The sequence below is a fragment of the Callionymus lyra genome, chromosome 1, assembly GCF_982586985.1.
Source record: "Callionymus lyra chromosome 1, fCalLyr1.hap1.1, whole genome shotgun sequence".
Classification (NCBI taxonomy): Eukaryota; Metazoa; Chordata; class Actinopteri; order Syngnathiformes; family Callionymidae; genus Callionymus; species Callionymus lyra.
Window position 1 is genome coordinate 3,960,063 of NC_141818.1, and position 25,089 is coordinate 3,985,151.

At 37.1% G+C, this 25,089-nt stretch overlaps 1 protein-coding gene across 1 annotated transcript; it reads left to right on the forward strand.

The window, feature by feature from the left end:
* Window positions 1–7,513: 7,513 nt before the first annotated feature.
* tars1 (threonyl-tRNA synthetase 1) lies at window positions 7,514–21,235 on the forward strand. Its single transcript, XM_087788587.1, has 19 exons — window positions 7,514–7,661; window positions 8,825–8,902; window positions 9,454–9,644; window positions 9,987–10,110; window positions 13,548–13,672; window positions 14,121–14,238; window positions 14,321–14,385; window positions 14,485–14,563; window positions 14,964–15,110; window positions 15,226–15,324; window positions 15,404–15,570; window positions 15,780–15,942; window positions 16,586–16,723; window positions 18,622–18,699; window positions 19,074–19,174; window positions 19,260–19,364; window positions 19,447–19,519; window positions 20,761–20,875; window positions 20,961–21,235. Exons 1-19 carry the CDS (start codon window positions 7,602–7,604, stop codon window positions 21,107–21,109), a joined length of 2,175 nt encoding a protein of 724 aa, XP_087644713.1. The 5' UTR covers window positions 7,514–7,601; the 3' UTR covers window positions 21,110–21,235.
* Window positions 21,236–25,089: the final 3,854 nt, after the last annotated feature.

A 25,089-nucleotide genomic window follows, 5' to 3' on the forward strand; every position in this document is an offset into this window, starting at 1 on the left:
AATAATTAAATTCAATAACCTGTAAATTAAAAGGTTGATTTTTTTTAATTTTTTTTTATCATTAATTAAATACAATTAAAAGAAAAGATTAAGTAGTAAGTATATATACAGTATATATATATATATACATATATATATATATATATATATATATATACATATATATATATATATATAAATAAACTACTTAATTTATTATTATGTAAACAGTTTGATATTCTAATTTAAAATCATTTAAAAAATAAAAACCTCCCAAACAAATATTGTTTAATATTCATTTAATATAAAAAGGTTGAAGCCAATATTGAATTTAAAAAGACAAGGAATTGAAAAAAATAATGTAATAAATAAATGTTATTTGTAATTACTGGAATAAGAAAACTAAACTAATAAAATAATAATAATAATAATAATAATAATAATAATAATAATAATAATAATAGTAGTATTTTCTAATTTATTTTTTAAGCAAAACAAATAAAACCTTTCAATATACAAATTATTAAATACAAATATTAAATAAATAAAAATAACCTTAGAATATATAAATAATTATTATTATTTAATAAAAATGAATCGAAAATAATAATTAATTGATGATTTATAATGAATAATTAAAAAATAATAATATAACGCTTGAAAAATAATAACTTTTCCTTAATAAAAATCCAAGTTTCAACATTAAAAATGTTAAATAAAACTATTTTTTACTGGTATTATTATTATTAAAAAGTCATCCCTTAAGGCTGGTATTTGCATTCACGCCCACAGTCGTAAACTCAGTTAATAATCTTGAATAACTCATTATTTCTCCTGTGGATTCAAAAAGTAGTAAATCCTGTTGCACTTTTCATACTGAGAACCTTTTTTGTTGTTGTTTTATTATTGATTGAAAGCGAACACATCGATCCTCCAAACAAAAACAGTCTCTCAAGCGCGATTCTTTTTCTTCCTCTTTCATTTCCTCTTCACCTGCTCGCCGTTGTTCAGACCCGGCAGTGTCGAGCCGGAGAAGTAGAACACGGTGTGTAGCTTTTGTGGTGCCGGGTTAATTATTTAAAAAGCTCTTCTTATACAGCCGGAGCAGCAGGAACTCGCTCTGCGTGAGTGAATTCCCTCCGAGAGTGTCTGAAGTTTAACAAACGCCTTTCAACAATAATTGAAATGTACACCTCGTCGGCTGTTTTCCCAGCGAATGTAGGACGAGCGTCACCTCCGGTTCTCCGGCTGTGAAGAGCAATCAGAGCCGTGATGGTGATCTGCTCTTTGTTGTGATGATCATCTGCATACTTGCATCAGTCGCTTCGTAGTCACGTGACGCCATGTTTGTACAAGTCTTTTTTTTAAACATCGGGTCGTCTAAGGGTCAAGGTGACCCGAAGCCCTCAAAACGAATGTGTTTGTGGTATCCCTTGTGTCGACCTCCACCACCGCATGTATTTATGGAAGCTTTGACCCAGAGACAACACAAGGGATATCACAAACACATTTGTTTTCAGGGCCTTTGCGTCACCTTGATCCTGAGACAACACAAGGGATACCACAAACACGTTTGTTTTTCGTGCCTTCGGGTCACCTTAACTCTGAGTCAACACAAGCCATAACACAAACACATTTGTTTTCAAGCCTTTAGGTCATCTTGGCTCTGAGACAACACAAGGGATACCACAAACACGTTTGTTTTTCGTGCCTTCGGGTCACCTTAACTCTGAGTCAACACAAGCCATAACACAAACACATTTGTTTTCAAGCCTTTAGGTCATCTTGGCTCTGAGACAACACAAGGGATACCACAAACACATTTGTTTTCAGGGCCTTCGCGTCACCTTGATCCTGAGACAACACAAGGGATACCACAAACACGTTTGTTTTTCGTGCCTTCGGGTCACCTTAACTCTGAGTCAACACAAGCCATAACACAAACACATTTGTTTTCAAGCCTTTAGGTCATTTTGGCTCTGAGACAACACAAGGGATACCACAAACACATTTGTTTTCAAGCCTTTAGGTCATCTTGGCTCTGAGACAACACAAGGGATACCACAAACACATTTGTTTTCGGGTCTTCGGATCACCTTGACTCTGAGATAACACAAGGGATACTACAAACACATTTGTTTTCAAGCCTTCGGGTCACCTTGGCTCTGAGATAACACAAGGGATACTACAAACACATTTGTTTTCAAGCCTTCGGGTCACCTTGGCTCTGAGACAACACAAGGGATATCACAAAAACATTTGATTTCAGGCCTTCGAGTCACTTTGGCTCTGAGACAACACAATGGATAGCACAAACACATTTGTTTTCAGGCTTTCGGGTCACCTTGACTGTGAGATAACACAAGGGATACTACAAACACGTTTGTTTTTCGGGCGTTCGGTCCACCTTGACACAGAGACAACACAAGGGATACCACAAACACATTTGTTTTCGGGCCTACTGGTATCATTGATTTACTCTCAACATCACTGTACAACAAACCACCTGCTGGTTTGAAGGAGCTTATTTTCCAACCTTGTCTTCTTAAAACTATTATGTTGCTCTTCTCTGAGTCTCTCATGGTCGACCTGCACCATCATCATCAAGGGAGTGAAACTAAGAGTTAAACTCACCTTAAGTTTGTGTGATATAAAGAATCTTAAGGTCATTGTTTTGATTCAAACAATGAAAACACAACTTGTGTCAATGACCCACAAACATCTTCTTCTTCTGTCTGACGTGTGCAACACTGCCCTCTACATGTCATGTTTGAAACCCTTATGTCTAACAAATGAGCATTTACTACAAAAATGTGTATTTACTATGAGGATAGTGTGATCCTTTGCACAACACATTCCACAACAATCAACACAACTGTTTGGCCCAGTAACATTTAACACAACTGTGCGTCTCAGTAACAATCAACACAACTGTGCGTCTCAGTAACAATCAACACAACTGTTTGGCCAAGTAACATTTAACACAACTGTGCGTCTCAGTAACAATCAACACAACTGTTTGGCCAAGTAACATTTAACACAACTGTGCATCTCAGTAACAATCAACACAACTGTGCGTCTCATTAACAATCAACACAACTGTTTGGCCAAGTAACATTTAACACAACTGTGCGTCTCAGTAACAATCAACACAACTGTTTGGCCAAGTAACATTTAACACAACTGTGCGTCTCAGTAACAATCAACACAACTGTGCGTCTCAGTAACAATCAACACAACTGTTTGGCCAAGTAATATTTAACACAACTGTGTGTCTCAGTAACAATCAACACAACTGTTTGGCCAAGTAATATTTAACACAACTGTGCGTCTCAGTAACAATCAACACAACTGTGCGTCTCAGTAACAATCAACACAACTGTTTGGCCAAGTAATATTTAACACAACTGTGCGTCTCAGTAACAATCAACACAACTGTGCGTCTCAGTAACAATCAACACAACTGTTTGGCCAAGTAAGATTTAACACAACTGTGCGTCTCAGTAACAATCAACACAACTGTTTGGCCAAGTAAGATTTAACACAACTGTGCGTCCCAGTAACAATCAACACAACTTTGTGCGTTTTTGTCTTCTTATTTAGACTGTTGTAACAGTTTATTTTGGTGTCTAAACAACAATGACCTGCTCTAGTAGAAGAACTCACATTTCCCCGATCCTTAAAACTCTTCACTGGCTTCCAGTTTCTTTCAGGATAAACTTTAAAATTCGGGTTCAACAATCAACACAACTGTGTGTCCCAGTAACAATCAACACAACTGTGCGGCCCAGTATGATCAGGCCTCACAGATACCGGTCCCTGGTCCTATTATAGGGACCACCGTTGTGAAAAAGAACCGAAAACTAGACAGAAATCCTTTTTTGGTTTCTTCTCCACATCTATCTTTTGTGTTCACCTGACGTCTGTTTACTCTACAAGCCGATCATTGCACTTAGTGTGTAGAAACTCAAACAACCCGAATGCAAATGAAACATCTTTTATTCATGGCTACGGAGAATAAGAAGTACAAGACCACTTTGAGGTGCAGAGTGACCCGGAACATCTAAGGAATACTAAACAATGCATTTCTTGCCATTGGAAGAAGAAAGTTGTGAGTAACGGTAAAAAAAAAAAGGATAAATAGTGCAGAGAAGCGGTAGTTGCTAGTGGCAACAGAGCAGCGGGAGAATCCAGACCCTCAAGTTCAACGTTATACTTTCCAGTGTTTTTCTTGGTGTTTGATCTCCACAAACGTTGTCTGACAGAATCCAAAAACTTTTGCAGAGAAGTTTTTGGAGGTGCTGACGCCGGAGCAGCTGTGGGCCCCGAGGGCCTCGGAGCGGCAGCGTGAGAGGAACCACCTGATGTGGAACTGATGAGAATGTACCGCGGACTTTCTTTTCGCCGTCTGATCTGAGAGTATCTGACGTCTGTCTTATTTTCCTTCTGGGTGATAATCTCATCAGCAGAAAATGGAGAGCGTCTCCGACTGTACTTTCGCCGACGAGCGCCGTTCTTCGGGAGCAGGCGTAAGAATGTGCGTGTTTTTGTCGGAGATTAATTGGATCTCGATACCAAAGGTCGGTGAAGCATCTGGTCGACCTGAGGCGTCAGTGTTGTTAGACTTTCTTAACTTAGAAGAGGTTTTTGGGTTCATTGCTGGTGAAGTTAATCAGGTTTTACCCAAGATTCAATGTATCTGTGTAGCTATGTATTTATGTATATACAGTATGTATATATGTGTCTATGTATATATGTATCTATGTATCTATGTATATATGTATCTATGTATCTATGTATCTATGTATGTATCTATATATCTTTATATCTATGTATATATGTATCTATGTATCTATCTATCCATGTATCTATGTATCTATGTATCCATGTATCTATGTATGTATCTATATATCTTTATATCTATGTATATATGTATCTATGTATCTATCTATCCATGTATCTTTGTATCTATGTATCTATGTATCTACAGTATGTATATATGTATCTATGTATCTATGTATCTATGTATCTATGTATCTATATATCTATATATCTATGTATATATGTATCTATGTATCTATCTATCCATGTATCTATGTATCTATGTATCCATGTATCTTTGTATCTATGTATCTATGTATCTACAGTTTGTATATATGTATCTATGTATCTATCTATCCATGTATCTATGTATCTATGTATCTTTGTATCTATGTATATATGTATCTATGTATCTATATATCTATATATCTATATATCTATATATATATGTATATATATATCCATGTATCCATGTATCTATGTATCTATGTATCTATGTATCTATGTATCTATATATCTATATATCTATATATCTATATATCTATATATCTATGTATATATATATCCATGTATCCATGTATCTATGTATCTATGTATCCATGTATCCATGTATCTATGTATCCATGTATCTATGTATCTATGTCTCAATGTATCAATGTATCCATGTATCCATGTATCCACTGTATCCATGTATCCATGTATCTATGTATCTATGTATCCATGTATCTATGTATCTATGTATTTATGTATCTATGAATCTATGAATCCATGTATCTATGTATCTATGTATCTATGTATCCATGTATCCATGTATCTATGTATCCATGTATCTATGTATTTATCTATGAATCCATATATCTATGTATTTATCTATGAATCCATGTATCCATGTATCCATGTATCTATGTATCCATGTATCCATGTATCCATGTATCCACTGTATCCATGTATCCATGTATCTATGTATCTATGTATCCATGTATCCATGTATCTATGTATGTATGTATCTATGAATCTATGAATCCATGTATCTATCTATCTATGTATCCATGTATCCATGTATCCATTTATCCATGTATCCATGTATCTATGTATCAATGTATCAATGTATCCATGTATCCACTGTATCCATGTATCCATGTATCTATGTATCAATGTATCAATGTATCCATGTATCCACTGTATCCATGTATCCATGTATCTATGTATCTATGTATTTATGTATCTATGAATCTATGAATCCATGTATCTATGTATCCATGTATCTATGTATTTATGTATCTATGAATCTATGAATCCATGTATCTATGTATCTATGTATCTATGTATCCATGTATCCATGTATCTATGTATCCATGTATCCATGTATCTATGTATCCATGTATCTATGTATTTATCTATGAATCCATGTATCTATGTATCCATGTATCCATGTATCTATGTATCCATGTATCCATGTATCTATGTATTTATGTATCAATGTATCCATGTATCTATGTATCTATGTATCTATGTATCCATGTATCCATGTATCCATTTATCCATGTATCCATGTATCTATGTATCCATGTATCTATGTATTTATCTATGAATCCATGTATATATGTATCTATGTATCCATGTATCCATGTATCCATGTATCCATGTATCTATGTATTTATGTATCAATGTATCCATGTATCTATGTATCTATGTATCTATGTATCTATGTATCTATGTATCTATGTATCCATGTATATATGTATTTATGTATCTATCTATCCATGTATCAATGTATCTATGTATCTATGTATCTATGTATCTATGTATATATGTATCTATGTATCTATCTATCCATGTATCCATGTATCTATGTATTTATCTATGAATCCATGTATCTATGTATCTATGTATCCATGTATCCATGTATCTATGTATATATGTATCTATGTATCTATCTATCCATGTATCTATGTATCTATGTATCTATGTATATATGTATATATGTATCTATGTATCCATGTATCTATGTATCTATGTATGTTCTGATATACCTCTGGTGTTACAATTACATGCTCCTGTACTTCCATGCCGTCACTCTCTTTTTCATCTCCCCCAATCTTTGAACAATAAACTAGTCAAAAGTGTGAGTTGACAATAGAATTCAACTTGTTTCTGTTAAAAATGACATCACATTACCTCCTGAGGGATCAATAAACTTCTACCTTACCTTACCTTACCTTACCTTAAATTAGCCAAAGGTTATACCCAAAGCTACTGAAAACAGTACATTAACCATCATGAGGGTGAAAACCAAGACTCACAAGAATCAAACCACAAGTTATTCACCTCAAGTTAAATGACTTCAGAGTGATGCAAGATTGCGACTTTTTCTTAATACATTTTTAAGGTACAAATATTAAAAATACATATTTAAATGCTTTATTATGGTAATGTGGTAATGATGTTAATTATAAAAAATAATTTCATCGTAATAACGTAATTGTTTTACTTATTGTCTCATTATTTTGACTTTTTGCATAGATTCGCATTGAGTGGGGGGGAAAAAAGGAAACGAAACGAAATAGTTACTTTTTAAAATTAAAAATTAGTTTTTACTTTTATTGCATTAGGAATTTACTAAATAACTTAAATAATAATTTCGTATTTTAATTTAAATGTTTGTAAGCTTCGGCAAGGTTGCATCAGGATGCTCACATCCGGGTTACGTCATCACCGGCACGGACATTCTGGTCGAGTCCACTTCCTGGCGTTTTTCACTCTCGGAACAACCTTATCTGTGGGCGAACCAGTCGCTGGTCATGGCCGAAGAGACCGTGGTTGGGAAGATGAGCGAACTGAAGATGAACGAAGGGAAGAAGGTGATTCAAAATATCGTCTTTTAAAACTCACGTTGACAAGGTGGCGGCGATGCTACACTCACGCGGGTGCTAGCATTGACATGCTCACGGAAATACTTTTAACTGGCGTCTGCTAAGCTGCTAAAATAATATCATATTTCATGTTTTAGAAATATATCTATATATATATATGTTTTTTTATGTTTATATAGTGTAGAACAGTGTGCCACGTTGCATTGCTTTGTTGTGACAGGCGTGTGTTGACAGCCAGAGCACAAAACTACATTTAGAAATTGAACTATTTAATAAAAACAATAGCTTTCCTGTCGAATCTTTACTTAAACTTTAAAATAAACGTCATCGTTATTTGTGATTCTTTTGAACGCGTATTTCGGTTTAAAGTTCAATCTTTTGTTTTTCAGCAATAAAGTAATTTTCGTCATGAAACTACTGAATTGGATGGATGTATAAACTTTATTGATCCCTCCAAAATGATGTTTAAACGTTACTTTAAGTATAGTATAGTTTAATATTTGTATATAATATTAATAATTAATATTTCCTTGCTTGTTTGAATGAATTAAATTACATTGTCTTATTGTTGTGTTATCAGTTTTATCTTGATCTTTAAAATATATACTTTATTGAATATTGTTTTGATGGATTAAGCGCTTTGTGACCCTGGTCTGGAAAAGCGCTCTATAAATAAAAATGACTTACTTACTTACTTACTTACTTATCATAACAAAGTTATCTCAAGATACTTTTCAGTTTAAGTAAGACTATAATAGTGGAGAAAGGAAAAACGGATCCAGCAACTCAATAATGAGTCAATCACAGTGTGGCGTTGGCGAGGAAAAAAACCCCTCCTTTTAGAAGGCAGAAACCTCGAGCAGAACCAGACTCATTGTTGATGGCCTCTTGCCGTTTCCGGCTGGAAGAAAGGATGTGGGTGAGGGGGGTAGATGGATGGACAGAGAGAAGAGTGACTGGAGAGTATAGAGGAATGAAGAAGGACGTTCTTACAACGACACCCGTTGTAAACGCTTCAATACACATTTTTTTGATAATCCCTAATGGCGCAATTATTGCGTCATGGTTTTGCAAGACGTGTTCAGAGATGTGTGTCGTCTTATCTACAAGCTGGCATTCATTCCAGTATCTGTGATTTTTATTTGGGGCAGGGAGCCTCGGAGGGTGGCAAAGACGGAGGGAAGAAAAAGATGAAGAACGCCGTCGGAGACTCTGGAGGCAGAAATGAGGTAAGTTACTGATAATAAAAGATGAGATTTGACTAGAGAACATCAATAGCTGCAATTGCAACAGTTTTCTTTAGATAATCTCTGTAGAATTTCTTTGATGATGTGGCGTTAAAAACACTCTGTGATCAAACTATAAACATGTCAAACAAATGACTATCTGTTTAAACTTTTTAATTGAGTTGACTCAAAATTAAACCGCAACACATGGCGCTTGTTTTCACTTTCTATTTGACGGTGCCGGGAAGGTCACGGCCTGTTCCCAATGCTCCATTAGCGAGTGCCAGGTTCTGAGTAGGTGCTGCAAATGAGATTAGATGACCCCCCTTTTTTTTGGAAGGTCACTGATCTCATTCTGAGTAATGACCATCAAATATTAACGGTGAAATTCTTAACGGTCATTATTCCTCGGTAAATGAACGGCGTGTGGTCAGTTTCTGAGTCACGCATTCAATTAAAATGGTTATTGTTTCTTTCTCCTCAATTAGAATCCTAGAGATCTGAGAAATCTTTTTATATACTTTCCTCAAAGACTATGATTTGTTTGTCAACAGCTGTCACCATCACCGGAGTACATCGACCAACGCCTCAGTTTGTACACGAAACTGAAGGCGGAGCACGAAGCTCTCTCGGCGGAAAGAGCTGCGAAGGAAAGCAAACCCATCAAAGTGACCCTGCCTGATGGGAAGGTGGTGGACGCCGAGTCATGGAAGTCCACTCCGTACCAGGTGGCCTGTGGAATCAGGTCAGTGAGGTCATGCTGTGTTTCTGTGGAAATTAATCATTTTTATTTAGAAGTTATTTTTTTAATACTGGGTTGAGTTATGATGTAGCTTTTAAGAATTTTAGTAGTCAGTTTGGTTGGAATCTCAGCTTCTCAGTTGTTGATTCTATTTGAAAATGAATTACATATCATGGAATAGATTTTTTTTTTCATTTTCTGCAGTTTCACCACTGTATTTTCTTAAGGTCATTTGATTTTTCAAGTTTGTACTTTGCAAGGGTATGAAGTTTTTGCGTCGTAACTCCCCCGCCTCTCTGATCAATAGTCAATAATTGTTATTCTTTTTATTTCTTCTTTCTTCAGTCAAGGTCTGGCTGACAATACAGTCATTGCCAAGGTCAACAAAGACGTTTGGGATCTGGACCGACCTTTGGAAAGTGACTGCAGTCTGCAGTTGCTCAAGTTTGATGACGAAGAAGCTCAAGCGGTAAGTCTGTGACCCTTATCTGATGCAACAAGTGTATTTAGAGGAAGGACTCCTCCCACAGGTTTCACTTTGATAACTGGTAACAGCTACTGGCTGTTTTGAACCTGTTTCACTTTCAATTACTAATACAAAGACATATTATAGCAGAAACAAATGTATCTGATTTGTCTGAAATAATTGTTCTTTGTCAGTTGTTTGATTTAGAATAACTTTTGTGTATCTTGTTTATCTTGTTCGAGCTGGGGTGTAAGTCTGGATCAGATCACTGATGGAAGGTCTGACCATGTTATAGATCTGAAAGTAAGAACCAGAATTTTGGAATTGATCCTGAAAGAAACTCGCAGCCAGTGAAGAGTTTTAAGGATCGGAGAAATGTGAGTTCTTCTACTAGAGCGGGTCAGAATTCTCTCTGAAGAGTTTTGTATTAACTGCAGGCGAGACAGATCCTTCTTGTTAAGACATGAAAATAAACTATTTCAAACGACACAAACACATAGATTATAAGCTCCAGATCATTCTGTGACATCATTTCCCTAAATTTAGGGAACAGCAACGATAGGGAGAAGTTGAGGTTGTCATTGGGAGTTGATAAGATGACAAGTTCTGAAATATAAGATGAACTGTTAAGTCAAAGACAAAGGTTGGGGAGGAAAGATGGTTTGAGAGGAGAGACTGAGCTGAACCAAGAACTTTAGAGATAAAGAAGATTGGTGTGAATAGAAAAGAGGATCATGTGTTGGAGGCCGACTGACTAGTAAATCATGTATAAAAAAAAAAAGCTCTTTCAGAGACCTTTACACAATAAAAAGCTGGCTAAGTTTAGTTTAAATGCATTTATTTACATGACTATCATCAATATGGCTGGTATAGCAAAGGAATTTTAATTGCTTTTTAATTTAGAATACATTTTTTCCAACCTCAAAGGAGAGCTAGTTGTGAAATGGCAATAGTTGTTTTTCGACTGTCGTTTTTATATGTTTTACTGTCACTTCTGGAAGCGGTGTAGATGGATAGATATAGATATATATTAAAAAATAACATAGATCTTTTAATAGAAATGACAAGCAGGTCAATCAAATCAATAGGGTTATAACATAAGAAATTGATTAAATTAATAAAAAAGAATGAAAAGTATATATAAGAATATAAGTGCAGTTCGCTCCAAATCCAAACAAATGGCATTTTAAGCGTTCTAATTTTCTCAATCAGGGGATGGCAGGCTTTATCCATGATGGACAGTAAGTTGTCCAAGGATCTCTTCTTTGGACACAAGTGTCTCCACAGCTAACGGTCGCTGTTTATCGCCTGTTTTTGAAAATATAAAAACATTTAATATGATGCATCTGATAGTCATTTCAAAACATTCCAGGTTGTTTCTGATGAATCCAAACCTATTAACATTCCGACTAAACAAAGAGTAGCTACAAAAAACAAAACTTGTTAAAAGCACTCGCATACTGAGATTTAAATTGGCTGCCAGTGAGTTTGTCTTTAATTTAGTAAACGCTAAATACATCACCCTTTGACACTTATTTAACAGTAAAACGGTCTGAAAGGACATTCTTGGCTTTCATGCTGATGAACATCCCTGGCCTTCTTCGTAGTGTCAAGGTTGCCTGAAAGAGAGAGAAAAAACGCCTCCATCATCATCTAGCACAGAATAAAAAAACAAAAATGTTTATCCGGCTAAAAATTACAGATTAATGGTGAGTGAAGCCGAATCTGTCAGACAAAAGCCGACATTTATTCACGGAAGAGCACGTCGAGGTGTTTTCAAAGCCATTAAAAATGCAGAACGTGTGCAACGCCTGAGGACAGAAGCCAAAAAAAGCCCCTCGATTCATGATTCACACTTTCATATCCACTCTTGACTTTTCCCGCGATTGATCTCTGGTCTGAATCAGAGTATTTTAACCAACTGCAGTCTATTCTCGTCATACAGGCCTAGCAGGGCTTGAACTCGTCTACCCAGTTTGAAGTAAATTGTAACGATTGTTGAGATCTATGAAGGGAAGCGCTAAGTAAAGGTATAAACACTGAACCAGGGGCCTCATGTACTAAGGGGTCGTACGCTCAAAATGCGCAAACATACTTTTTCACGTCAAAATCCATATGTATCGATAAGGAAAAGAGTGTCAAAAAGGTTGGACTTCCTGATTTGAAAGTGGCAGATGCATGTCAGCCTCACTAGTCTCGTTGAGATGTTCATATCAGAGTTACATTTACAATCAATATTGATAGAAAATTAACAAACACACACAAGTTTTTGTAGTTGCACGAGTGGATATTCAATTATTCACAAACTTATAAATATATTCTCATTTACCAAACTGGTTATCTGTATTTATTAAGACAACATTGATCGTTTTATACTGAATATTTTAATGCACTATTCAAAAATAAAAGAAAAGGAATTATGAACTTGTTTTATAATATAACAAACAAAGTGATCAGCGTCTGAAGAGCTTAAAGTCTTCTACGAGAGTCAAGGACGTTCTTGTGGAACAACATCAGGTTTTAAAAAAATTAAGCTGTAGAATGAAAGCAGCAAAGGCCATCTTCGCATCATCGTCACTACTCGGCGCTTTAACTTACCGATTTCCAGTTTTATTTAACTCCTTTTTAAGACGTTTCAAATAAGCCCCTGATCGTCTCATTTAATAAAGTATTTATGTTAATAATCCTGTATGTAAAATATGAACATTTACACCAGAGCTCGTCTGCACTTATTTAAATTTAAGTATGTGATCCATGTCAGAAATGTTTTAAATGAACGCATATAAAGTTTTATTCATGTTTTTATCTGTTTATTCTGATCACGGAGAGAAAAATCACAGACTATGGTTTATTTAAATATGATTGAAATATGTAAATTAAGGCATGAAAAGGGACAAACAAGTCTGCGATTAATTCTACGTTGATAGGGATGTAAGAAGGAAAAGTGGTGCACGTGCAGATTCATACTTGTATAGGAATACTTTTGTACCCCATTTTCGGTGATTTGAGTTTTCGACCATATATAGTAGAAGATCCACGAACTTCCTTGTACATGAGGCCCCAGACTCTGAGGTCTGTGGATCAGAATCTACTGATGGTTCCTGAACACAGTTCAGGACCAGAGGAGAGAAATCCTTCCAGGCTGTTGCTCCTAAGCTTTGGAACCATCTTCTTCTCTCTCTGTGTTTGATGATCTACTGACTCCTTCAAGAAACATCTTAAGACGTTTCTTTTTGTTCAGGCTTTTCCTTGATTTTCTGGAACTCCTGTTGTGTTATCAGTATTATCTTGATCTTTAAAATATATACTTTATTGAATATTGTTTTGATTGTCTAAGCGCTTTGTGACCCTGGTCTGGAAAAGCGCTATACAAATAAAAATTACTTACTTACTAATCCATATTTGTTCATAAAAATGTCTGATTTCTTTCCGTCCACCAGGTGTATTGGCACTCCAGTGCCCACATCCTGGGTGAAGCCATGGAGAGAGTGTACGGCGGATGCCTCTGTTACGGTCCGCCCATCGAGAGCGGCTTCTACTACGACATGTTTCTGGAGAACAACGAGTGAGTTGGAGGAAATAATAAATAAATGATTTGACCGCTGCCCTTAACGTTCTGTAAAAACCTCAGAAATGTTGCGTGGTCAGGATTGAGCCTTGAGGGTGTTTGAAGCACTTTTTGAAGATGCAAGTTGATGATTATTTCAAGAATTTAGTTAATTGATTCTCAAACATTTGTCATTTGGCCTTTTTTCCTACGATCCCCTTCCTCTGCTTCAGGCGGCCGAAGAGAACAAGATGAGAGACATTTAATTAATTCTACGATCCGTCTAATGAAGTCGTTTGAAGCAAATTGATCTTTCAAGACGGATATTTTGAGCAAGGACATCTTGACTTTGCTCGAGCCCCTGAAGCCAGGGTCTATTTATTTGCCCAGACAGTATTTAGAGTGAAGGGAAAGAAGTTCCAGCCGGTAAAGTTTTGCTTAATTTATCCCTAAATGTCTTCGGCAGAGGAGTGTCGAGCAACGACTTTCCCGGCCTGGAGAATCTGTGCAAGAAAATCATCAAGGAGAAGCAGCCGTTTGAGAGGCTGGAGATAAAGAAGGAGACGCTCCTGGAAATGTTCAAGGTGTTTTTTTTTTCCCCCACTCTTTATGGAGATTTTAAAGATGTTTACCGGAGGAGCAATATCTTATTATCTTCTCCAACAGTACAACAAGTTCAAGTGCCGCATCCTGAACGAGAAAGTCACCACCCCGACCACCACTGTCTACAGGTGAGCCTGAGCATAAACATGAGTTTAAATGCAACATATTCTTGTCTTTGCTGATGCAAACAAATGAGAATTAATCTTTTTTGTATTGAATTATTTCAGGTGTGGTCCACTGATCGACTTGTGTCGCGGGCCTCACGTGAGACACACTGGAAAGATCAAGGCCCTCAAGATCCACAAGGTGAGTTTATATCTTTAAATAACTGTTTCAATTAAGTGTTGGAAAGACGAGTCATCTCACGGTTAATGCTTGCTTTAGTAGGCATTTTTAATTTATCTCATAATTAGCATCCATTCAGACTTTCATAATCCTTTTTTTTACCCTGCAAGTTATAAAAAGACTTCTGTCCAATTGGAGGACGCACAAATGCAGGCTGAAGGAGGGGAGAAAAGCATTTCAGCTCTACAACTCTTAAGTGAAAAGCCGTTATTTAAAAAAAAGAGAAGGGAACATTCAAGGCTCTTGTGTTGTAGAATAAGCACTTTTGAAAGTTTGTGGACCAGAGGTATTGAACGATCTCTAGGGATGTGTGTGCTGCTCTGAATCTTAAAATGTCCCACTTGCTCTGCGAATTTCTAAGAACTCCTCCACTTACTGGGAGGGAAAAGCCGACATGGAGACTCTCCAGAGGATCTACGGAATCTCCTTCCCCGACCCCAAAATGCTGAAGGAGTGGGAGAAGTTTCAGGAAGAGGCCAAGAACCGAGATCATCGCAAGCTGGGCCGGGTATGAGATAAAACCTCAGCTCTTTTTTTTTTTCATTTTATGGAGCGTTTTGCTGGTGACATTGGTTTAATGAGGTGAGTTTTAACTAAAACTATTTATCGTGTTCGTTGTTCAGGAGCAGGACTTGTTCTTCTTCCACGATCTGAGTCCAGGAAGCTGCTTCTTCTTGCCCAAAGGTGCTTTCATCTACAACACCTTGATCGAGTTCATCAGGGTAAGTTGGTTTTATACCCGTTTTAGTTTTAGTTTTTGCTTAATTAGTCCACATGTCATTGGATTGTTCTCTCCTTCAGAGCGAGTACAGGAAGAGGGGCTTCATGGAAGTGGTGACCCCCAACATCTACAACAGTAAACTGTGGCAGACGTCCGGTCACTGGCAGCACTACAGCGAGAACATGTTCTCGTTCGAGGTGGAGAAGGAAACCTTCGCCCTGAAGCCCATGAACTGCCCTGGACACTGGTGAGACCTGGACACTATTAGTTCCCCTATTTGTATTCATATGATCTGACTCTCTTCTCTGACAGTTCAGTGAGGACACTTTGAGACTTCAAATAAATACATAAAAATGACACCACAAAGCGTCAGAGTTCAGTCTGAATATGTTTTGTTTTTTTTGTTTCAATTTAAATCTCGACCTCACGAGTTGACCTTTTTGTCTGTGTTCCCAGCGTGATGTTCGACCATCGCCCGCGCTCCTGGAGAGAGTTGCCGCTCCGCATGGCCGACTTTGGCGTCCTGCACAGGAACGAGCTGTCGGGGGCGCTGACCGGTCTCACTCGCGTCCGCCGCTTCCAGCAGGACGACGCTCACATATTCTGCACCATGGACCAGGTGACGCACAGGAACAAATCGTGCTCGACGAACAATGTGTTTAGGTTTGACTGAAAGGAAAAAAGATGGAGAATCTTTACACAAATGTTCATAATAACTAGGTGCTAGCAACATGATACGTATAACGATACAGGGGCAACAGTACGATATATCGGATAAATTGCGTTACCGTAGTAACGAGGATATATATGTAGTATTGTCGAGTACTTGACTCTGGTGTTGCAGAATTTGAAGACCAAATGACTCTTGACGAAATTGTAACTGCTTGTATTTGTTTTGAAACTAAAACATGTCTAAACATCAGCTTTAAAAGCTGCTGAAGTCGACTGTATCCTCTTGTCCTCAGTTTACGAGGATTTCTGCCTTTTATTGTTCCTTTAGCTACACACAATGCAATTCTTGCTGCCATCTAGCGGCCATATGTTTAATTGCAACAGAAAAACGGGCAAATGCTCTGAATTTGAATAAAAATCGTATATTTTTCCACAAAAATTATTTAAATATAGACAATATAAGAAATTTGAAAAACACAAAAAGTTGTTATGTTGATTCAGTTTCTTCTAAAAAAAAGTTATTTAAGTATATCAATGTTTTCTTACATCCCATAATCATGACTTGTATTTTTCTGGGACGCCGACTGCAGATCGAGGCGGAGATCAAAGGCTGCCTGGACTTCCTGCGCACCGTGTACGAAGTGTTCGGCTTCACATTCAAGCTCAATCTCTCCACCCGGCCCGAGAAGTTCTTGGGGGACCCCGAAGTTTGGGACCAAGCTGAAAAGGTAACCCCCCCCCCCCCCCAAAAAACTCCTCCCGCTCAGCTACCGAAATGAAGATGTGCGATACCATCTGGATTCAATTCTGGAGACAATTCTCTCACAGTAAATAGAATTTGTGCGGTTAATGAGCAGCTTTTATTCAGCGGAATTGCACGTCCCACTCTGTTCCTCCTCCAGAGAACGAGCGCTGGCGTTATCACGTCCTGCCCGCTCTGTCACTTCAAATTAATTCACTGTAGTGGTTCGGTCCTCGTCAGCCCAAAAAATGTTTCAAACTGGTGTGAACAAAGCAACAAGCACAGGACCAAGTGGAGCGATAATTAGTTTTTATTGCGCTCTGATTCCAGCCCAGGCCTTCGACAAAGTGATTTCTCCAGAGACTGATGCTCCTCTTAGCTCCAAATTAAACGTCACTTGTTTGATATAAACGCCAAAAGTAGAGCTTTCTTCTCTATCAGCGATAAGGGAGCTCTTGGAGGTCCATCTACAACATCAAGTCCTTCATTTATTCTCCAAATTACCTTTTTTTTTTTTTTGGTTCATAGAGTGGGAGTTGTCGGGGTTAGCTGAGGATTTTGCATCAGTTTAGTTTTTGGAAAACATGTTGACATATGACATCAAGTTTGTTTGGTCGATGAGGTTCAAAAGATGCAGGGTTTTTACGAAATTCACATTAAGAGATAATAAAACATTTATAAGGCTTTATTGAAGAAGTTATGATGGTTTAAAGTCATGTTTGGCAACTTCAATTGAACTTCATTAAAAGTGTCAAATATGATTTAATCTCAAGTCACTTTACAGTTTAAATAACACTATGTAAGGGAAGAGAAAAACGGGTCCCAGCAGTTCACGATGATTGTCTCTAGTGAAGGAAAACCTTTTATTTAACAGATAAGAACCTCAAGTAGAAGACAGACTTATAAGTGTAGAACATTTTTATTCAACAGAATACACTGCAATTGTTAATTGCAATTACAAGACAATTTTCCCACTTGTACTTAAAAAAAACCTTTTAATAATATAATAAATAGATGATTATAGCAACTTATAATGCTTTGTGATGTCTTTTGTGTTTGTACTGCATTACAAACCAATATTTTTACAGTTTTTTTTGTCCATTTTTGTTATGAAGATGATGATTTAAAAAAACGTTTTTATTATTTTTTGGTTTCTTAATCAAGAGTCCAATTCTGAAGTTTGGGTTCGAAATTGACTCAACGGTCTTTCAATACGATATGTGTGTGTTAGTGATTTGATCACTCAACCCTGGCTTCACCAAAATTGTTCACTACTGACACCTGCTGGTGAAGGAAAATAGTAGTATGGCCAAGCGACTGTTTATATATTCGTGAATTTAAAAATAAAATGGTTTAAAACCCTGCATTAAAATGCAAATAGTTCATAGTATAAAAAAAACTAAGTGCAACATTGTCAACCATACAGACTAAATCCGAGCTGATGATGTAACACAAGACGGAAGACTTTGGTGGCAAAAAATGTAAAATATCCAAATAAAAAAATCTTCACACACTTGTCGTTAAACAGTTAAGTCAGTGTTAATGATTTACTGCGACAAAACACCAAGTCACACTTTGCTGCAGGAAGCCAAAACAATTCTCCTCTCAATAAACCGGTGTTGTCTGACGGAACAATTTCTCATTGTGTCGTCGCACAAAGGCGGCGAAGGGACACACACACACACACACACACACACGGCAACGCACACACATCCGGCCAGTGGAACAGCAGCAGCAGCTTCTCACCTCATTAAGTTTCCATCAAACATTATTGAGTGTTTGTCTCTCAGCAGATTGATTCCAGATGAATGTTGCTGCCCCGCACCTGATGGTTGTTTACGTTGCGAAAAGGAAAACATGGTTTCTTGTTCTTTTCTGCCGCAGCAACTGGAGAACAGCCTGATCGAGTTCGGGGAGAAGTGGGTTCTGAATCCAGGCGACGGAGCTTTTTACGGACCAAAGGTGAGGCCAGGATTTGAACCGCCTCGTGACCTGAGTTTTATCATGTTGTATCTCAGAAGAATGATGTGTTAAAACGGTTCAGGACCAGAGGAGAGAAATCCTTCCAGACTGTTGCTCCTAAGCTTTGGAACGATCTTCTCTCTCTTTGCACTTGATGGATCTACTGACTCCTTCAAGAAACATCTTAAGACGTTTCTATTTGTTCAGGCTTTTCCTTGATTTTCTGGAACTCCTGTGTTGTTCTCAGTATTATCTTGATCTTTAAAGTATATACTTTTTTGAGTATTGTTTTGATTGTTAAAGCGCTTTGTGACCCTGGTCTGGAAAAGCGCTATATAAATAAATATTACTTACTTACTTAAATTTGTGAACAGATCGACATCGAGATCAAAGACGCCATCGGACGCTATCACCAGTGCGCCACCATCCAGCTGGACTTCCAACTGCCCATCCGCTTCAACCTCACTTTCGTCAGGTGATTTTTTTAAATTTTACATCTATTGTAAGACTCATGACATGGTTGAGTTTCCACGTTTAATTTGACGTTCCCTGCTGCTCAGCCACGACGGCGACGACAAGAAGAGGCCGGTCATCATCCACAGAGCCATCCTGGGATCCGTGGAGAGGATGATCGCCATCCTGACGGAGAACTACGGAGGGAAATGGTGAGAAGATCTGACTCCACGTGTCGACTTCTGATCTCCAACTGTCTCTCTGAACTGTTTTTTTTTTTTTTTTTTTCCCCAGGCCTCTGTGGCTCTCCCCCCTCCAAGTCATGGTCGTACCTGTGGGACCCACCTGTGAGGCGTTCGCTCAGAAGGTACGACGAGAGGGTTGTGGCTTTGATTCCCGGCCTGAGGCAGCGCTGAGATTTGGGTTATATTTCTGTGTGGAGTTTCTACAACACTAAATTATCCATGTGTGTGATTCTCTGTTAATATGTCGCCCCCGCCTCCCGCCCTAGCTAGCTGGGATGCGCTCCAGCCCTCCTTGACGCAATTTAAAGTATAATTCATGTGAAAGTGACTACATGTTAAGTAAGACGGGATGTTGAAAACAAAATTGGAGCCGGATAATTGTAGGAAACAAAAATGTGACAAGAAATTGCCATATATATATATATATTATATATACTGTATATATATACAATATTTTTATATACCAAGATTAATTTAATTGAACTCAATCTTATGAGGAGCAGCGTAAAAATGAAAATTATTATTAACATTTTCTTTTGCAACCTTTAAAAGTTCAAATTTATTTAACAAACTATTGGGTTATTTTTTGTATATTATTTATTTATCTTAAAAATAATAATTACCTTCAAATAAAGAGATGTCATTAATTAAACTCCTTGTTCTTTTATTAACAAAATACATTTGTTTTCTTATCCTTATTGTTTCAGATTTTTAGGATAATTATTTATAATGACAATTATAATTTTCTTCACATTAAACCACATTTTATATACACTCTTGTTATTGTTATTATTATTATAACATTATTCATATTTGTAAAAGAAAAAGTAATAATACACTTGAACTAAAAATGTTTTGTTTTTTTAGCTTTTAAAATGAAATGTATATATATATATATATATTTCATTTTAAAAACTCAAAAAAAAAACTGTCAATGTTTTGTTTTTTTGAGCTTTTAAAAATGAAATATATATATATATATATATATATATATATATAAAAACATTTTTGACAGTTTTTTTTTTTAGTTTTTAAAATATATATATATATTTCATTTTAAAAGCTAAAAAAAACAAAACATTTTTAGTTCAAGTGTATTATTAATTTTTATATATATATATATATATATATATATATATATAAAATATTAAGCTCCGTCCGAGCGTTTGGATATTTATAATTAAAATATTAAAACTAAATAAAAATAATATTTATCGTGTTTTTCCCAATTTAGCTCTTAATTTCAGAAGTAACGACTGTTATCGTTGACTTTTCGAATTATTATTAGTTTTGATATAATTTATGGAATAATGTTTCTGAGCACAAAGTGAATAATTTGTTCATTTCCTCCCTCCGTGTTCAGGTCCAGCAAGAGTTCCACCTCAACGGCTTCATGTCCGAGGTGGACCTGGACCCCGGCTGCACCTTCAACAAGAAGATCAGAAACGCTCAGATCGCTCAGTACAACTTCATCCTGGGTCGGTATCTTCAACCTGACGCTGCATTTGTCTCGTCGTCGTTCTCTGATTGTGTGTGTGTGTGTGTGTGTGTGTGTGTCCACAGTGGTGGGGGAGAAGGAGATGACCAGCAACACGGTCAACGTGCGCACTCGTGACAACAAGGTGCACGGCGAGCGCACCGTGGACGACTGCGTCCGCCGCCTGAAGGAGCTGAAGGCGATCCGGAGCCGCAACGCTGAAGAGGAATTTTAAGATCCGTCCGAGGAGCGAGTGGATGATTTTCTGGTGTTTTAGTCTGTGTGTGTCGATGATCATGTAGTGTCGTCCTCTGTATCACCAGCTTTAACCTCAGTTTGGAAATAAAGATTATATTCTTCATCATTGGCTCAAGAAGTTGTTTTTTTTCTTTCATCAAAAGCTTCTTCAAAGATGCTGATGATGGTTCTGTTTCGTCCACAGATGCGGTCCAGCAACAGAACCAACAAACTTCAGGTTACAAAGCAAACTGATGAAAAGTCCAGTCTATACAAAGGTCTACAAAGTTCATCCTAAAAATGTAAGTTTAAGTAAAACTACAGTTGAAATCTATTCCTTCTGTGTCTAAATGCACTGATGACCTCCAGCCCTGTCCACTGGGTGGCGCTACATATGTACCTTTATCCACGTGTCCTTCAAACATTATCCTGCACTTTAATACATGAGAATATTTAATAATCTATTTTGATAAATTATTTAAAACAAAGATCAACCTGGGAAAAGAAGTTCGACTTAAAAAATAAATAATTAACGTTGCCAGTCACCAGCAGAGGGCGCAGTTGCACACGCGAGCATTACATTTTTTATTTAGGGGGGTGAGTGTCGGCGGAGTGTGGGAGAGACAAACATTATGATAAGGGGTTAATGGAAAAAGTCAGTGGAGTAGGACCGAGTCAACAAGGGGAGTCTCCGGGGGAAGAAACCTTGACTTTCCTGGTGACTGGAGCTCTTCCTTCTCCACGGATCATCACAGGTGTCGCCGTGAGTCAGTGACTCCAACAACACAAGTATCTGTTTGTTTGTTGTACTCCTCTTGTGGGGATTATACTCATGAAGTACAGTGTTGTGATCCAACTGATGGTAGAGGGATGTAGTAATTAAACTAATGGTATTAGAAAATAACGTTTGAGTAAAAGTAGCAGTAGTACTACTTGCATTAACTTACAAGTAGATGCCACAATGTTAATATACTCGGTAAGAGTAGTACTAATAGCTGGAGGACGAGTACCTGTATAATTCTTGTATTACTACACTTCTCAGTTTTATCTTCCCCTTTAAAGTATATACTTTATTGAATATTGTTTTGATTGTTTAAGCGCTTTGTGACCCTAGTCTGGAAAAGCGCTATATAAATACAAAATACTTACTTACTTAATTGCAGTACTATTATTTTAACAGTTGAAGTTATATTGGCTGTGAAAGTGTTTCTGAAGTATTTAGTCAGAGTACCTGGTAGTACTGGTAGCAGTAGCTAATATTGACTTAAAAGAAATAAGAGAAATAAAAGTAGTCCAAGGGAGTATTGACATAGGAGTACTAGTAATAGTAGATTGGGATTCAAGGATATTGGTTTAATTGTACTTTTGTTAAAGAATGTATTATTCGTCTGGTTCCTCTGCAGCCAAAAGTTGTTTTGTAGTCGTAATATTTATTGAAAGTAACTTTATAATATTGGAAATACATTGTAGTAATTTGTAGTAAAAGAAGCACTAACCGTATTGAATTTAAGTGTGTATTAAATTAATCTTCACCTCTAGATGGATGGATGGATACTTTGTTGATCCCCGGAGGAGAAAATATTTTGTACAGCAGCAATAACACATCCATCCAAACAAACTATCAAACAAATGCCTCGCATCATCAATCCTAAAAGTCTCCACCTCCAAGGGACTCGTTGTATAAACAAAGCGGGGCGTGATTACAGTTGCCTGGAGGAGGAGTGAAGCCATTATTACGTCATCATAGACTCTCGTAACCTCTCGTTCGCTCAGATTTCAGAGCAACTTTATAAAGTAATAAGTTGAAAACATGGTCATGATGAGAGACTTACAGCATCTTGGAGAGGAAGACTTCAACGTTTGAAACATGTGAGTGAGTCCGGAGAGTTGAGTTTTCACATTAGTTGCCCTTTAAAGATTTAGTTTTAAACTAGAGCCAAGACCAGCACCGCCAAATGTTGTGTAAACGTGGCCCACAGGAGGGTTGTTTTCAGAAGTAAAAGGAGATTAATGTTCATTTTCATCTGTTGACTTGTAAAGATTCCCGAGTTTAAGGCGAGATAAGGAGCAGAGATTATGGATGTCATCAATTATACAGAGGCGCCAAAAAAGTAAAAGTAATGTTGAAGTAATGGAATTCCGTGGGAGTTTATGATGAAGTATCGTATCAGATTCATACTCCCTATTATGAACAGTTTGGCAAAAATTCCTTTTCGTTTACTGATCCATTTGCGATTGAGTTTGACACTCCTGGTGAACATTATCAGTAGAAATAAAGTGTAAACATAACTGGTAAAGGAAAAATAGTACTCGTTGGACAAAAGTTCTAGTTAAACTAGAGGTGGTAGCAGTGTTTAAAAATTGGTTTGTTGTAGCAGAAGTAAATTAAGTAGTAGTGGCATGATGGTAGTAGACGTTCTAGCAGAATCATGTGTCAGTTTAACAAGTACTAGTATTTATACTAGACGAGAGTACTCACAGGAAGTAGGAGTCATAATTTAAGTTTATCAGTTATCAAAGCATAAGTAAACATCACTTGTAGTAGTACTCCGAGTAGTAGTACGTTAGGTATTATGAGTGAACATAGTTTGAGCAAAGTATTGTTGGTAGTAATGGTTAACCGATGAGATATTTATAGTAGCAAACGTAATAGTTTTCTTCTGTTATTTGTTTGTTCATGTTCTCGCCTGGTCGCCATGACGACGAGCTGCAGTTTGAATATTCCGAGCGGTGACGAGAGTTTTTCTTGTGTTCCAGCTCGCGAGCGCCAAGACTAACAATTATTGACTCCAAGCGTTTCAACCTGCCCGACACACACTCGGTCACCCCTTATTACGAGCCCCAAATTATGGTCTGGTGAAGCCAGTAGTGCTTGAGAAAACCGAGCTGCCATCTTTAATATCATAATGTCCCTAAATTACATGTAGCGGCAGCATCGTTTGATCGCTCCGGTCCACCTCAGAACACATCCTCGGCCCGGAGGTTCTGCCTCGCGACACCCCGGGGAAATATCGCTGAGGTCGACACTCTGTGAGGAGCCACTACATTATGACCACCTGTGGAGAGCCGTCTCTCCGCGATGATGTCATCAACTGGAGTCGACGGTGCCAAAATCAAGACATTAGCTCTGACAGTTTTATCGGCCGCTTAAGCATCCGTTCCATAAAAGCTTGAAAAAGAGACACTTGAAGTCGGTCCAAATGTAAAACTTTAAAACAAGTACAAGGTTTTCACCACCGAGCCTCAACCTACTAAGTGCCCATTAAGTCATGCACGAAAAATGTGTTTCAGTTGAATTAAAATAAAAGGAAAAAATGGTACAGTCAAAAGTAATAAGTTAAATGTATAGATTCAACATGTTTTGTTGTTATATTGTTCCCTAACATTATGGAATTGATGTTTTGCAACAATTAAAAAATAAATACATTTATTTTTACAGGTTAGGTAGAACTTTATTGATCCCACAGGAGGGATGTTTTTTTCCAATTAGCTACAGCAATACAGCAATTATTCATAAAAAATAAGTAAAATAAGAACAAGAACAAAGAGAAATAAAGAGAAAGAACGTTCTTATGTACGAGAGGTTCGTGTTTGTGTTTTTTATTAATGCAGTTTTGCAGCCATTTGCCTTTATCTGTGGAGTAGTATTGCTCAAATACATTATTTCACTGTAGCTGCTCGATTCTCGCTAGGAATGCTGAAAGAAATTCAAAAAAGCCTTGTACGAAAATTTTTAAAAGCAATGAAATCACTTAAAATCTGTGTAGTTCGAGTACAGGCTTTCATTACAAACCATTTTCAGTGAATGTGACACTAATATCTTATTAAAAATATTTAGCTTAGCATCTAGCTCTTGTTAGCCATGGCTAGTCTGGCCTTTTAATTTATTCTGACGAACGTAAATAATACTCTAGCGCCCCCTACTAAACATTTGTGGTTTCAAGACTTTTTAGTGAATAGCTGTGGAGAATCTAAAAA

What these genes read in the sequence shown, in the direction of transcription:
- tars1 (XM_087788587.1), top strand. Translation starts at nt 7,602, where the DNA reads ATGGCCGAAGAGACCGTGGTTGGGAAGATGAGCGAACTGAAGATGAAC. An exon ending in TTTGGGACCAAGCTGAAAAG is followed by an intron (nt 16,724 to 18,621) that starts GTAACCCCCCCC and finishes TTTCTGCCGCAG; the next exon opens with CAACTGGAGAACAGCCTGAT. An exon ending in TCAGTACAACTTCATCCTGG is followed by an intron (nt 20,876 to 20,960) that starts GTCGGTATCTTC and finishes GTGTGTCCACAG; the next exon opens with TGGTGGGGGAGAAGGAGATG.